This window comes from Scophthalmus maximus, chromosome 21, assembly GCF_022379125.1.
Source record: "Scophthalmus maximus strain ysfricsl-2021 chromosome 21, ASM2237912v1, whole genome shotgun sequence".
Lineage (NCBI taxonomy): Eukaryota > Metazoa > Chordata > Actinopteri > Pleuronectiformes > Scophthalmidae > Scophthalmus > Scophthalmus maximus.
This window is the reverse complement of record NC_061535.1, coordinates 3,230,449-3,245,480: the sequence shown is the minus strand read 5'-3', so window position 1 is coordinate 3,245,480 and position 15,032 is coordinate 3,230,449. Positions and strand designations below refer to the sequence as shown.

At 46.4% G+C, this 15,032-nt stretch overlaps 1 protein-coding gene across 1 annotated transcript in view; it reads right to left on the bottom strand.

The window, feature by feature from the left end:
- The window catches only part of prex2 (phosphatidylinositol-3,4,5-trisphosphate-dependent Rac exchange factor 2), an 89,993-nt gene that overhangs the window by 56,986 nt on the left and 17,975 nt on the right, over positions 1-15,032 (bottom strand). The window contains exons 3-10 of the mRNA XM_035619353.2: positions 14,740-14,862; positions 13,163-13,267; positions 10,155-10,256; positions 9,093-9,254; positions 6,045-6,178; positions 5,049-5,152; positions 3,448-3,597; positions 2,780-2,921 (exon numbers count right to left, since the gene is read on the bottom strand). Of these exons, the coding sequence (XP_035475246.2) occupies positions 2,780-2,921; positions 3,448-3,597; positions 5,049-5,152; positions 6,045-6,178; positions 9,093-9,254; positions 10,155-10,256; positions 13,163-13,267; positions 14,740-14,862 (1,022 nt within the window). The remainder of the gene's footprint in view (positions 1-2,779; positions 2,922-3,447; positions 3,598-5,048; positions 5,153-6,044; positions 6,179-9,092; positions 9,255-10,154; positions 10,257-13,162; positions 13,268-14,739; positions 14,863-15,032) is intronic.

Genomic DNA, 15,032 nt, shown 5'->3' with positions numbered 1-15,032 from the left:
GCGGTTTCCGGTCATTATGCTAAGCTAAGGTGGCTGGCTGGTGGCTGTGGCTCGGTATTAAGCAAACCAGAGAGTGGTGAGACTCTTCCCGTCTAACTCTGAGAGCCAGAAAGAAAAATAAATATACAGTGGAGTACAATGAATGTGGTCTCAGACTTTTGAACCACACTGTATTTCCCAAATGTCAAACTATTGTTTGAAGAATATAAACACCCTCACGTTTAAAAAAAAAAGCATCTTCATTCTTACATTGTCAATGAAGTATATCAAGTGATGTATGAACACATCTCCCAGGTTTTTTTTTCAACTCAGCTTGTGCTTAAATTCATCACTTGTGTACGCCGATCAAGAAAAAGGTGTATGCCAAGTGATGTTGAAAAGGAGGAGCAGAAGCTGAATAAGGCAAAGGGCATTTCTCACATGATGTACGACCTCTTCTTTGAGCACTTGAAGGGCGTTCCGTTGGACCCTGCTGTCCGCCGTATGTTGGAAAGACATTCGCTTTGAAACTCTTTGAGTTTTTCTGTTCAAAGCGGTAAAGTACACGGCGAGCTAGCTGGCTGTCAGAGACATTTTCTTTGATGAATTACACTGTCTCTGGAAACCGAACAACAAATAAGATTGAACTATGCAAACGGGAGGAGTGCAAGACCCAGAAATAGCTCTCTGCCCAAAAAAAAAAGCTAAAAACAAAAAGAAAACAAGGATCACTTGAAAAAGAATAAAGGCAAAGCATTTCACAATGGAGGGAGTGGGCTGAGTTGAAGCCATAGGCAATGTGGCTTTCATCAGAGACATACCATGCTGGTTCCAATTCAGCAGTCACGCCTACGTGTAATCATCTCCAAAATCACCGCAGACGAGGGGAGCAGAGCGTCTCGAGATGTCTTTTCGCTCGCACGTGGTCGCCCAGGTGTCGGGCCAAGTTGTACGCAGAGGGATATGTTTCTCAAAAACGTGCTCCGCTGGGCTGCTTTCTCATCGTGCGATCGCCTCGGATCTCGACGAGGTACCTACACACGAGCAACATTTTATCCTTTTAATCTTTTTAGCTGACAGATCCATTCCTCCCCGAGACCGCAAGGGGTTCTGGTGGTGTCCGCGTGGACCAAAGGAGAAAGTAACTCCTCGTTCCAAACCACCGTGAAATGTAACTTCACCACAAATATGTCCGACTGGACTTTTGGGTTGTTTTTTTTCTCTCCCCGTGTTTTTAAAATAACATGGATTTTGAAGTGACTGAATAAGTTAAGGTGACTTTAAGTGGGATCACTATAAAAATGAAAACCAAATGAAAAAGAGGGGTCATTCTAAGGCGTGATGGGGCGTTTACAAGGTAAATTTGTGAAGGGATTTCAAAAGCCAAGAAAGGAGTACAGCTCTAATAACACCCAACCCTTATTAAATTGCATAGTGTCATCACTCTATAAAAAGATTCCTGGCTGTCGCGTGCATTTCTCCCTTTCAAACATGGAGCGCTCTTCGGCAGCAGCCAGATGTCTGTCGATTTTATCATCCTGATCCAGCTTTGTCCCCTCCTCAGTCTCACAGAGTCCCACGTCCCTACACTGTGCAATATCTTGATGTGAAGACTTAAGACTTAAGGATTGTAGTTACAAGTTTCTGCGCTTTCACCATTTTAGGAGAGCAAGATGTGTAATATCCCATCAAGATTTGCTGTGAAAAGCTTTTCAGGCTCGACGACAAGAATATTATATCACAGCTTGTGGATCGGATGGTCGTCTACGGAAAACAGGAACTCAGTACATCAGTGATTGTAGATACAGTGCGTTCTCCCTAAACACTGGATTCTGAATTAGACTGCAGGAGATCCAGAACTAAATTTAAGCGTTAGTGAACGTCTTTTTTCCCCAGTTACATTAAACCCTGGGAAACTATATGACAGCGAAACGTCTGAATCCTTAACGATGAAAGCAAACTGAAATGAGGGTATCAACTATGCATACTTAAAATAGCTCAAGGATGGGATTATGATCAAAGCACCCCTTACAGTAAATATCCTCACCTATCAGCAAACGCAGGATAGATAGGCATAATTGGGCTCGTTAAGTAAACATGGAAAGTTCCCAAGCGTAACTGAAGACTCGAGGGCACGATGACGAGGATGATGATGATGATGATGATGATGATGATGAACACGTCACAAATCCACACACACACAGCTGCCTTCTGGCTTAACGGGCCCTCTGCAGCAGTTACCAGCAGTTACCTCATGGACTCCCCAACAGAGAGTTTATTGTAATCCGACATGGTCGCGGGAGAGAGAGCGGCCAGTCAGCTGAGCCGCACAGAGATATCTCCCTGTGATTTATGACTGGTGTTCAATGGCCAATCCGTCCCCAGACACCACACCGATAATCCGTAAATAAGATTCATGGCCTAAATCTGGCCGGATTTGATTTTTCCCGCGGCTGAGACTGCAGGATACGCATAACACACACAGTCTCCTGAACAAAAAAGAGGGTCTGATGCAGTTCTTCTTCCAAGCCCCTTTCTTAGCAAATCCGTCTCAATTTAAAAAAAAATGAAAGCAGGGTTGGAGAAACCGATCCTTATTACAAACGTGTTTTGTTAATCTGCGGTTGGCACTTCAAGTACAAGTACATGGGATGAGAACACCCGCAAATCTGAATAGTACAAACACACAGAATTGGATATGGATATTTATTCTGGTTCATCCACTCTAACTGACACCCGCCTCACTCCCTCACGGTTACACACTGTATAGCGCAATGACATCCTACAGAGGAAGCCATACCTTCCTAGGAAGCACTTGGGGAAGGTGGTGAGCTTGCGTTTCCGATCCTTAATGAGGTGACCCTTAGTCATGAGGTGGTAGAGCTTCTCTCCCTTCTCCGACACCATCACCCACGTATCCTGCTCCATGCCGAGCCTCAGACCTACGTAACAGGACATGGGAGGGAGGGAGGAGGGTGCAAAAAGCCTGTCAGTAACATGACATCAATAATCTTGCACTCAGCACGACTAGATGGGACATCAATTACTAGCCGGAGAAGGTTAATGTCTCCTAATTTCACAAGATAATCAGCAGTGCCTTTCAGTGTCTGCCTTCCAATGGCCTGGGGCGGGGTTAATGACCGGCATTAGGAGGAGCTTATCATGTACACAATCTCACAATAAGGAAACAGAAGGCATGCCCTCTTCACTCTGTGTTTCGTTTTAGATCGTTGTAAATCTGTTCAAACCCCCGAAATTGTCTCTCAGTCTTTTGATGCAGATTCCACATACTAATCAGGGCTGGGACTTGTTCCCCTTTTTTAAATGATTCAGTTTATATTGCAGTGCATTGATCTTCCCAAACACAGCGTATATCGTCAGTTAAACCAAGAAAAAACGAGGTGATTTTTAGGGAGCAGACCCCCCCCCCCGCCGCCCTGACACTGACACACCAAAACGCCTCCTTACTTTTCCTCCGCTCCCTCTCCTTCATTATGGCTTCCAGCCACTCCTGCTTCTCCTCTGGGGTCTTGGCCATGCAGACGAACCACTTGTTCTTGGCCGTGTTGTGGATCTTCCAGCCGTTGTTCACTATGTTCCCGCTGCTGTGGTAGTCGGCTGTGGGGCACAGCAAGGAGAGCACAGACACACTCGTTTTATAAGGCACCTTTCGAGGGGGTGGAACGGCGCAAATCAACATTTTTTTCGCTCATTTAGGGCGGAGGGTCGTTTTTCCAAGTTTGAAAGGGAGGGCCGTCGCTCAGGGGCCGCGCTGATCATGACACTGTAAACAAGGGTTGCCGCATTAAACGCAGCAATAACACAGGGCGAACACGACGATCCGATGATTGTCTTCACGGATAAGCCAAGTAACTGTGGTTCATGCAAGAGTAAGCAGACTTATCTGACTTTTTATACAGTAATGGGTGATCTACTGGCCAAAAACAACACCCATAATAAGTATTGAGAAAATTTTTTTTCCCAACCTCTTGAGTCAACCCTCTTAGCCCGGTTATTGAGTGGTTCATTGATTATCACTCCTCTCCTTTAATGAGATAAACGAAGGGACACGCACGCAAGAAGAAGAAAGATTCATCAGCATTGTTTCATTATTTACCCAGTCCTCAGAATACTTGGACAAGTTACTTGGGATTCACCACCTAAGCTCATATATATATATATACGCTCATCACTGTACATAGACGTTAATGTCCAAACCCTCCAGCAAATGGAAGTGAACCCTGGACCGTTCTCAGTCATTATTTCCATCTCTTAGGCAACATTTCAAAACACCTCCCTGGCTGACCTCTGATTTTCTCCCTCTAAGGGTGTAACAAAAAGCAAACCATTACAATCATCAATTACAATCAGGTCTAAATTCATCTGCAGTGTGGTGTCCTTTATATGGCGTGCCTCCAGGGCGTGTTTCGACCTCAGGCAAGCAAGTGTGTGCCTGCTGAAAAAAAAGCTGTGGCGCTTTCGCTGCGCAGGAATCCATCTAAAATACTCTGGACTTCAGATTGAGATCGCCCGCCTGTGGCGCAGAACACCCACGAGTTGCCGCACCGCCGCCTGCCTCGCATATTTATCCTCCCGCTCCCTCTCCAAAGCCCTTCCATCGCTCACCCAAAAAGACCCAATATTATGGCCCATCTAGGCCTGCTGGAGAGGAAATGATGGCTTCTACAAATATAAATGATAATCAGCGGCTACGTGAGGCCAAGAGACACAAGCGCAAGAGTTCACCAAGGACCAGCAGCAGTAGCACAGACCCAGGGATGTGTCACTCTAGATGACTAAAAAATGTTTATAGGTAAATCTTATTTTTCCATTGGTGATCCAAGTATAAAATCACACAGTTGTGCACCAGCTCAGGCCAAGGGCTGTGTTGTCAACCTTCCTGTGTTAGTGATTATGGCATAATTTTAAAACCTCTGCTGCCAGGAGTGCAGAAATAGAAGAGAAAAAAAGCATCTGTGAGCGAGTGAGCAAAGACAGAGAGAAAGAAAATCAAACATTTATTTGTCCAAAATAAATGCTGGATCTTTTTACAGGGGGAAAAAACTCACCCGTGCCATCATCCACATTTTCCACCTCCATCACCTCAGTGTTGATTCTCCCTCTGAACAGGTAGCGCGGACCCTCGGTGGCCGTCTTGCTGTTTTTTAAACGCCTTAGACGGAGATGAGCAACCGCACGAATTAGCCAACATGGTTTAATCATATCATGTTATCACTTACAGTATAATTCGTCTCACTCACAGTCCATTCAGGGTTTTATGAGAGACTAATTGTACTCATATGATGTTTGCCCATATGTTACCAAATTAAGCGAGGATAATGTATCCACTTATTGAAGTGAAGCTCAGGGCAACACTTTTTTCTTTTCTTTCTTCCTCGTTTTGAGCTGATCAGATCTACTTTTATGTACTACCCGGAGAGACGTACACACGTACAATAAAAGCAGATCAAAGCAGGTGGCCGCTTGGCTGGTGGTGGGTCTAAAAAAAACCCAGATGAAATAAAGCATACAATGGATGTGGCTGCATCGTTAGCAGCCGAGTTGTTAGTTCAGTGTGAGCGAAATAGAAACTAGTTTTTTACAGAGCTGCCTATCTATCACGGGTTCTGTCTGCAGAAGCACAACAACACAAGTTGCACTTTTCGTAATCATTTTTTTATAGATATTGATAGACAAATCCACTTAGGAGACAAGATGATCGCACATAAACTAATCACATGTCCCCGTTTCCCCCCAATTTAAAAAAAAAAGCAATACTTTTCTTTCAACTCCTGCACACAAAAAAACCCTTAAAAAGCTCCCGCAGTGCACTGCTCTCCTTTCTCTATAAAAATAAAGAATTGTCAAAAAGGAAAACAACTGGTGCAGTCAATAATTTATGAAAAGCCATACTCTGAATGCTTTGGAAACATTAAGAGACAAAGGGGGGGGGGAATAAAAAGAAAAAAACATTTTCATTCCGTCGCTTCAGAAACTTTGAATTCATCTTCTGCTTTGTGGATTTTTTTGTCTGTAGAGCAATGAATAAAAGAGGGCGCAGACACCTGTTTTTCTTCTTGCAGTAGACCAGAAGCTTGTCAAACAGGAAGAAAATCCTCTCTTGTATGTTTCCAGCTGAGATCTTCAACAGGACGCCCTGCGTGAGCATCTCCGTGCACGTGTCGGTGATATTGGAGCCCTGGAAATGGACACACGGGCGAAAAAAGGGGTCAAACAGACAGAAGAAGGCAGATGTTTGGACGGAGATTGACACACAGGGGAATGTAGAAAAAGATGTTGTTCAAACTAAAGAATAACCTCACTGTGATTCTTCTTTTTTTTCTAAAAGAGAAAGTGTCTAGGCTGCAGAAAGTTTCTGCAAATGACTTCTATACCATTCAGTCTTTGCATACATTGTCTGAACAGGAGGAGGGGATTACGGCCCAGCCTTTCCTGTTACCTCTCTCAGGGGTCTGTGAAAACACTCCCTGCTTCCTCGGAGCAGATTGCTGTGGGACTTTAAAACGCGCAGTTGTTAATAGCTTCTATAGAATAACATCCCGTCCAGTCAAGCTATGCGTCGCATTGTCGCGCCCGGTCACCATATTGGTCGGGGTTCCTGCTGCTAAAGTGATAAAGTGCGCTGTCGTTTCCCTTACTTTGCCCGTGCTGGGAATTTATGTGCCCCCTTCTGATCGGCCCTTCGGAGCTAAAAATATCTCCCATGCGCACAGGGCCGGAAAATGTGCTAAGCATTTCCTCCTGCTGGAGACATCAGCGAGCCAGAGCCTATCCCGCTTTTTCCCCTCTTTCTCTCCTCGCCCTTTTTATTCTCCTTTCTCCTCCCTTCCCCTCCTCTCGATTCCCCGGTCGATTCCTCTATCTCTTTCATTCCTTCCTCCACACTTGGTTTTCTTTTTTATTATTCTCCCACTGGTTCAGGGCCTTTTAACTCTCCAGCCCATGACCAGATGTCAAACTAATTTGCAGCCAGTGTGCACACCAGACATGGAAAGGCCAACTTGTCTTGGTCACTTGAAGGGACCAATATCAAACAGGTCCAGGTTATGTAGTTGCATTTCCTTAATAAAAGAACTAAGGCTTTCCCTTTGTGCCTCATATGCTTTCAACACAACCCCAATGCCCATTTACTTCTTTCTGTGCAGCCTTGTGTAGTTTTTATCTCTTTCTCTCTGCAGCATTTTTCTATCACTCTTCGCATCAACCTTTTTCCAAACCAGAGCTCCACAGTGGGTGTATTCAGTCTAAAAAACTTGAGCAACACTTTAAACCCTCAGTCATCAGTGTCATCTGAATTTCAACCCTCTGTTTTCATACGCAGACAACTACCAGAAATAACAACTACGGAGAAGGAGGAAATGATTTAACAAGAAATGCCATTAATTAAGGCAAAAGTAGAGAGAAGTCTACAACTCCAAGTGGATGTAAAAGAATACTAATTTAACTTAAACCAGAGTGTGAAGTGAAGCACAGCTGAAAACTGATGATTCTCTGGTCTAAAACAAACATATTTCTATGGTGCCCTAAACCTAACCCACAACACAGACACTTCCATCACTGGCCAACTGGCAATCGGTGCCCCTGACAAATGCTGGCAGCCGTCGCCATGGTGACCGCGGCGGGCCATCGCCCTGTCTCTCCCACGCGAGGTGAACCTGCCAGGATGCCCCGAGGGCAGCCAGCTGTGGAGCAGGTCAGCGCTAACAAGCAATCGGCCGAGGCGGCGGAGCAGGAATGGAAGAAAAAAAACGGCAGCGCTCACAATCACTCCTCATCATTTCCTCAAAACATAAAACACCCACACAGAAAGGCAAGATGCAACCATCACTCAGCTCTCTCTCCTCCCCCCAGCCCGACTCTGTCTTGGGTTGTCCTCCCTCCTCCATCAGCCCGATCTCATGTGGAGCAGCAGAGCCTGGCGTGCAGCACTTAAGAGGGTCCCGCTCCAGAATGAGCTAATGTGTACAATTAATAAAAGCGCTGAGGAGAAAACCGCAGAGTGGCTACAGCCAGGACCATGTCAAGTACAAGATTTGTCACCCCACCCAAACACTAAGCCTCAGTCCAATCGTCTTATTCTTAGATCTTTTTGTGTATGTATGATGCAAATGTAAAAGATGTAATGTCTATTTTCTTTGAACTAATAAGCAGAAATAATGAAATGACCACCAAAAATTCCTCTATTTCCGTCTGTATGCATTAGCCGCTTATGCTTTTTTTAGGTAATGCGTTCAAGATTCATCAACATTGGCTAAATATATATATTGCGGCAGTTTATTTTACTATGAGAATAAAAATAACTAAAATGCCTTGTTAATACTACGGCAACATTCTAATGTTGACAGTGATCCTAAAACAACACATTCAGAATAAAACTGAAGAACTTCACGGACACATGCGAGGAAGTCTAATCACGCTCGGCTGTATCTTGTCTCACTCGTATCTGGGTTGGAAGCCGCAGAAGAAACAAACGGTTACTTCCTACACGTTAGTCAGAAGCTGTATCAACACCGGCAGCATCTCTTTGTCCGCATGTGTCCAGGAAGCCTTTAGGCCCTCTTTGGATGGAGCCACGTCAATTTAACAGGCAACGCACCCTCCCTCAGAATTACTACCACTGTGTTCTCTTTCCAACCAGCACTAGGCCCACTGACCCCTTATCAAGGTGTGCCAGAACGCGGGGACTAAACTCATCTAGAGGCAACTCTACAGACCAAGAAGTACGGCCTACCTGATGATGATTGGATCAGTCACCTCAAAGCATAACTGCTTCAACTACAGGCTCATCCAGGCGGAAAGAATTTGGCCATTGTGAATACAAGTCATTGTTCCCAGAGAGAACGTGAAGGCTTAAAAGGCTACAAAAGTCAGGCCACTTGGAATTCTTGTCGAATTGCTGGAGTAGGGCTAAGTGGGTTTAAATAAGTCATGACTTCTGGCTTTGGCGAGGGGAAAGCTCCGCTGTGCGAGTTAAAAGGCGAGGGGAGAAACCTGACAAAGCAGTAAGGAGTCAATACAGCTATTTAAGTTTAACTAATTGGAAGGAAGTTGAATAATTAAACACGAGTGTGCTTGGTCCTCTCGAGGCCCACCTCCCAACCCTCGATATGGGACTGCCACTCCTCCAAGATCTCCAGCTTCTCCATTTGTCTCTTGGCTTCGTTGATGCTGGAGCACACCGCCTTCATCACATGCAGAGACTCCTGCACGAGGGCGTAGTCGTTGTGCTTCTTCGGCGTCCTCTTCAGCAGCTCCTGCATACGTACAAACCACATATGTGCACACTTTTAAAAGAGTGTTACATGGTAGTGCAGACACACATACACAGTGTGATGAGCCGAACTACGTTTGAATGACGTCATCTCAAACGATGTTGCAAATCTGTCTCTGAATCATAAAGAGCAAGAAAAATGTATTCCATTTCATGTCCATACCACATTCCCTCACCTTCCAGCGGTTCCTGAGCATTGTGAGTAAAGCTCCTGCAAAAGCAATGGCGATCTCTGCATATATATAGTCTAAGTTTCAGCGTGTCAATTACCACAGGGCTGATTTATAATGAATATATCTCCAGCCACCGGTGACAATCTTGAGGAGAGAATGAGGCCCCGGCAGCTGGAAGACTTCAAATGGCCGCGCATCAGATTACCCCCTTATTATTGTTACGTCTCTGTTCCTGTGCTGTTCGTTGTTTTAAAAACACTTGGGTGAATTAATAGATCATAACAAGACGAATGACACGGGACAGCTCAGATCACCGACTGAAACAAGCCTTTGAACGCATATTTTGTTTCGCTCACGTTTCACGTGTGGGGGAAAGGAAATTTCAAAACTACAAACCAAGAGTGCAGGTATGAATGGGCCCAGTCACAGTGTCTGAAGGCGCAGCTGGGCAGAGGAGGTGATGATAGGTCTTGTGTTATTCCTACGATGCGGTTTGCGCCGGGGAACCAAAGCGGGGAAGTGTCGGAATATGAGACTAGTGTTTCATTAGCGAGGGAGAGGTTGATGTGAATGGGACGGGACAGCCCTGACTAATGACTAGGTGGTGGTGCAGGATGAAGAGAGGGGCAGAAGGTGCCCCACGGAGGTGGCAAGAGGGCGTGGCAACTCCGTAATACATGGTTATAGCATGCACATGACCATATACTCACTCTGAGAAGCAATGGGTACTTGCAGATCCTCTGAATGGGAGCTACCAGGTAACCCTCCAGTGGCACCTCTGTGTTTTTTCTGCCTCCAAGCAACATGCAGTTCTGGGGGAGAAGAGGAGGAGGAGAGGAGAGGAGGAGAGGAGAGGAGAGGAAGAGGAGATGAGAGTAGAGGAGAGGAGGAGGAGGAGGAGGAGAAGAAGAGGAGAGGAGAGGAGAGGACGAGGAGAGGAGAGGAGAGGAGAGGAGGAGGAGGAGGAGGAGAAGAAGAGGAGAGGAGAGGAGAGGAGAGGAGGAGAAGGGGAGGGGAGGAGAGGAGAGGAGGAGGAGGAGGAGGAGGAGAAGAAGAGGAGAGGAGAGGAGAGAGGAGGAGAGGAGGAGGAGAGGAGAGGAGGAGGAGGAGGAGGAGAAGAACAGGAGAGGAGAGGACAGGAGAGGAGGAGAAGGGGAGGGGAGGAGAGGAGAGGAGGAGGAGGAGGAGGAGGAGAAGAAGAGGAGAGGAGAGGAGAGGAGAGAGGAGGAGAGGAGGAGGAGGAGAAGAAGAGGAGAGGAGAGAGGAGAGAGGAGGAGAGGAGGAGGAGGAGAGAAGAGGAGAGGAGAGGAGGAGGAGGAGGAGGAGAAGAAGAGGAGAGGAGAGGAGAGAGGAGGAGAGGAGGAGGAGAGGAGGAGAAGAGAGGAGGAGAAGAGAGGAGGAGAGGAGAGGAGAGGACGAGGAGAGGAGGAGAAGAGAGGAGAGGAGAGGAGGAGGAGGAGGAGAGGAGAGGACGAGGAGAGGAGAGAGGAGGAGAGGAGGAGGAGAGGAGGAGAAGAGAGGAGGAGAAGAGAGGAGGAGAGGAGAGGAGAGGACGAGGAGAGGAGGAGAAGAGAGGAGAGGAGAGGAGGAGGAGGAGGAGAGGAGAGGACGAGGAGAGGAGAGAGGAGGAGAAGAGAGGAGGAGAGGAGAGGAGAGGACGAGGAGAGGAGGAGAAGAGAGGAGAGGAGGAGGAGGAGGAGAGGAGAGGACGAGGAGAGGAGAGAGGAGGAGAAGAGAGGAGGAGAGGAGAGGACGAGGAGAGGAGAGGACGAGGAGAGGAGAGGACGAGGAGAGGAGGAGAAGAGAGGAGAGGAGAGGAGGAGAAGAGAGGAGAGGAGAGGAGGAGAAGAGAGGAGAGGAGAGGAGGAGGAGAGGAGAGGAGAGGAGAGGAGGAGGAGGAGGAGAAGAAGAGGAGAGGAGAGGAGGAGGAGGAGGAGAAGAAGAGGAGAGGAGAGGAGAACAGGAGAACAGGAGGAGAGGAATAGGAGATTAGAGGAGAGGAGACAAATTGATTGATTTTTTAATTTTGTATAAATCTTTTACAATTTACAAGTTGTAGTGAATTAATATCAACAATGGGCCAGGGAATGGTCTTTGTCAAACTATACCAGGAAGGAACTTATGATATCACATACTGTTGGGTAAAGATGTCCAAAATTGGCTAGATAGATAGATATAAGAAATATGTAGTGTTTAGTGATTGATTTCTGTATCTATTGTCAGTGTCAACAAGTGACACTGTTGTGAAAGGATCAATTTCACCCTGAACCGCAATATTTTAATAAAACCTTATCAAGAAGTATCGGTGTATTACATGTAACCAACAAATGCGACAGAAAACTGAGCCCAGAAAGCCTCTCTACCGATGAGGCTGTCTGGCAGAAAGTCAAACTTTCCCAACGAGCTAATGTTAGCATGCTAACATGCTACCCCGCAGACGAGCCACAAACCTTGGCAGCAAAAAACACAGATGTAGCGTCGACTGCCTGCACTGTGGAGACCGTAGCCTATGAGGTCAAATGGGTTAGTGGAGGTTAGCGGATACTCCCACCCTGGTCACTGCAGGGCCTGGGGGGGGGGGGGGTAACACTCTGAGAGTAACACGATATCCGCACAGCCCTGATGGAAGGCTAGGTCACGGAAAGGTCAAGGCTATAAAGACCCCATTAAATCAAAGTCAATTAATACCTTGGCCTCCTCTGACTCCCTAAATTAAAGGCACGCACGGACAGTAAATCAGACACGGAGCTCTTGTAGCAACTCTTTCTCCGATGGTGTGTGTGTGTGTGTGTGTGTGTTTCATTTCTCGCACCATTAAATACAGTCTAAAGGTCACGGAACCGGTCAATCAATACAAGTCGGTGGTCGCACTCTGGTCCTCCTGGGTTTGTAACTCTGCTGCAGATCTCAATTTCAAAGCGATCCGTTTAGTTTTTTTATGGAAGCCTTGAAACACGAGGGGTGGTGGGGTGCGGTGATGCCAGTGTGTGACGCTGTGAGGCAACCGAGTGAGAAGCATTGGGATAACAAACTATCAGAGCCAAAAAGGAGAAAAGTGGAGAGCTGTGAGTAAATAAAAAGGGTGCCTATTCTAGACCTCTCGGAGTGCACGCGCACACTCGACACGCACAGAGACAGAGTTTAGCGAGCCAGCAGAGGCGATGTGTTCATCTTATGTTCTAGCAACATGATGCTCCCCTGTGGCAGTGAAAGTCTCTCAGAGTGTCGGGACAGGAGGAGGGAGTCCGCCCCCACACATCAGGCTGTCAGAAACGCGGGAACATTAAGTCCACAGTTTTTACACTGTCCAGCTGCCATGCGTGGGTCACTGTGTGTTTGCATGTCTGGGAGAGCGCCGTGATGTGTTTTCATACGAGAGGAATTCCCAAGACCAAGTTTTCGATCACTCACGACCCCATTTGGACTCTTTTCATATGGAGGTTTAATAACACGACGATGCATGGAGACATTTATGAACACAAAATTAGAAACATCCTAATACAACTACTGGGTATGTTAAACTGTCATAATCCAAGAGTGTTATGGTTAAAATTCTTGAAACAAGTAAGCCCATGGCAGTGCACAACTGAAAAAGAAACGTCAGACTTGAAAACTCTGACTTGACTACATCTTTCTTCATCCCTTCTTTACAGCACATGAACAACTGAACGTAAGTTACAACTTTTACAGTGCGTTCGCATTCACAGTCCCCGCTCACCAGTAAACATGTGCGGACACTTCGGATCTTATTGAGCTCCAGCAGCAGCCTCTGGGCCTTCTCGTGATTCCCGCAGTATTCATCGTAAATCTGGAAACTGCTCTTCTGCAAGACACAGAAAGAAATGAGGTGAAAGGGATGGACACGAAGTCAAATGAATAGGTAGAAAATGATCATTCTATTATTACTATTTTTACAGATAGAAGGCAAGAGGAAGAGTGTGACGGCGTCAATCAGGGAAAAAGCGAGGGGGTGAGCATCATTAAATGAATTGAGTTGGACAGGGCAATACAGAAGAATTACAGGATTCATAGTCAGTATGTATTCTTCTCCACACACTTCTCTCCATCTTTGAATACATAATGTATAAGTCGTATGGGGGGGATGTGATTATATCCTGACATCTGCCTTGCAGCCATATGAACCTTCTGCTGATGCAGTTCCAACGACATTCATCTTGCTTTGTCTTTTAGAGGCAGCAGCAGCTGCAGCACCAGACCACACAGCTTCTAAATCACTCGCTGCAGAGCAGGAAACACAGCCACACGGTCCTTCGGACAATGGCGCTCTGCTTTGACAAGGACATGGAGAGATACAACTTCCATGACAACAAGCAGGCAGGAGCGCTGAGAAAAACACATTACTATAACTGCACAGTGTACTTTTCTTTTTGAATCATGTTTTCTAGGAAATCAGTTTATGAACCCCCCCCCGAAAAGAACTTTTTTTTTGGCGCTGGGTGATTTCACTGCGGTCCAACAGGGAGGAGCGGATTCTTGACTCAGAGTGGACCACTGTCCAGTTGGCTTAGTTTGCTCCTATTTGTGTTTTTTGTAGTAAAGCTGGATCGTGTAATGATTTCTTGGGACTTTCAGGATCGTCGACAAATCGCCCCAGAGATGGAAAAAGCTGCAGAACAGCCTCCAATTCTTATCTGAACGGATTCACATGATCACACATGACATGAGTGATGGTCATTGAGTCATGGGTTTCTAGTTATGCTCTGAATTATGTCCCATTTTCTCAATGAGGTCATCTCATCAGAAAACCTTGCTAATACTATCTGTGCTGTTACGTCTGCTCTCATTCACCTGTGTCAGCCAGCAGCCTGCCACTACTGGTGGAGGAGGCGCCCAAAAGCCCAACGGAAAAGATTTATTAGACTTTGAAACCTACTGTATGCCAGTGCGCCTGCAGGCTCCGGATCAAAGAAATGTGATATATAGCAGGAGAGAACAGTGTATCAGAGCGCTATCAAGCATATCACACATGTGCGCTGTCTCATCGTGGGTATTCCAGAGAGATAAATTGATAACACGTGGTGTATCTCATCATTTTTTCAGGAGTACTCAGAACTGCATTTGAGCTCCGACACTGAAGGAGTACAGAAAGTCTTTAGCTCACAGGCTCCAGTGAACGAAAGGCGTGTCGCAAACAGAGCGGGCACGGATGCAAGTGAGCTGTAAGAGCTTGGACGAGGCGGCGACATGAGAATCAGAGGTGTGGGGAGATGACATTCCAGGAGTGGAAGCGTTACTGAAAAAAGGCGCTGGTACGGAAAGCATGCGTTTCCTCACAAAGTGCAAGAAGCAGCGTCCAATTTCATGGTGGGCATGAGGGTCGGGCTGCAGCAGCTCTTCCACCATGGACAGGAAGTCTTTGTGAACGGCCAGAATCTCCTCGATGTTGGAGAAGAGAACCTAGGAGAGAGAAAAAGAAGCGATTAGGCCGAACTGAGTATATACAGTACACTGGGGTTTTATATTTGTCAACACTTTTCTTTCCTCCAGTGTAGATTGCCCGAATCAATTATCTGGCTTTTGCTGCTTTGTTGTGGTCAGTGGCGGTGGGGCGAGGGAATTTCAAAGGC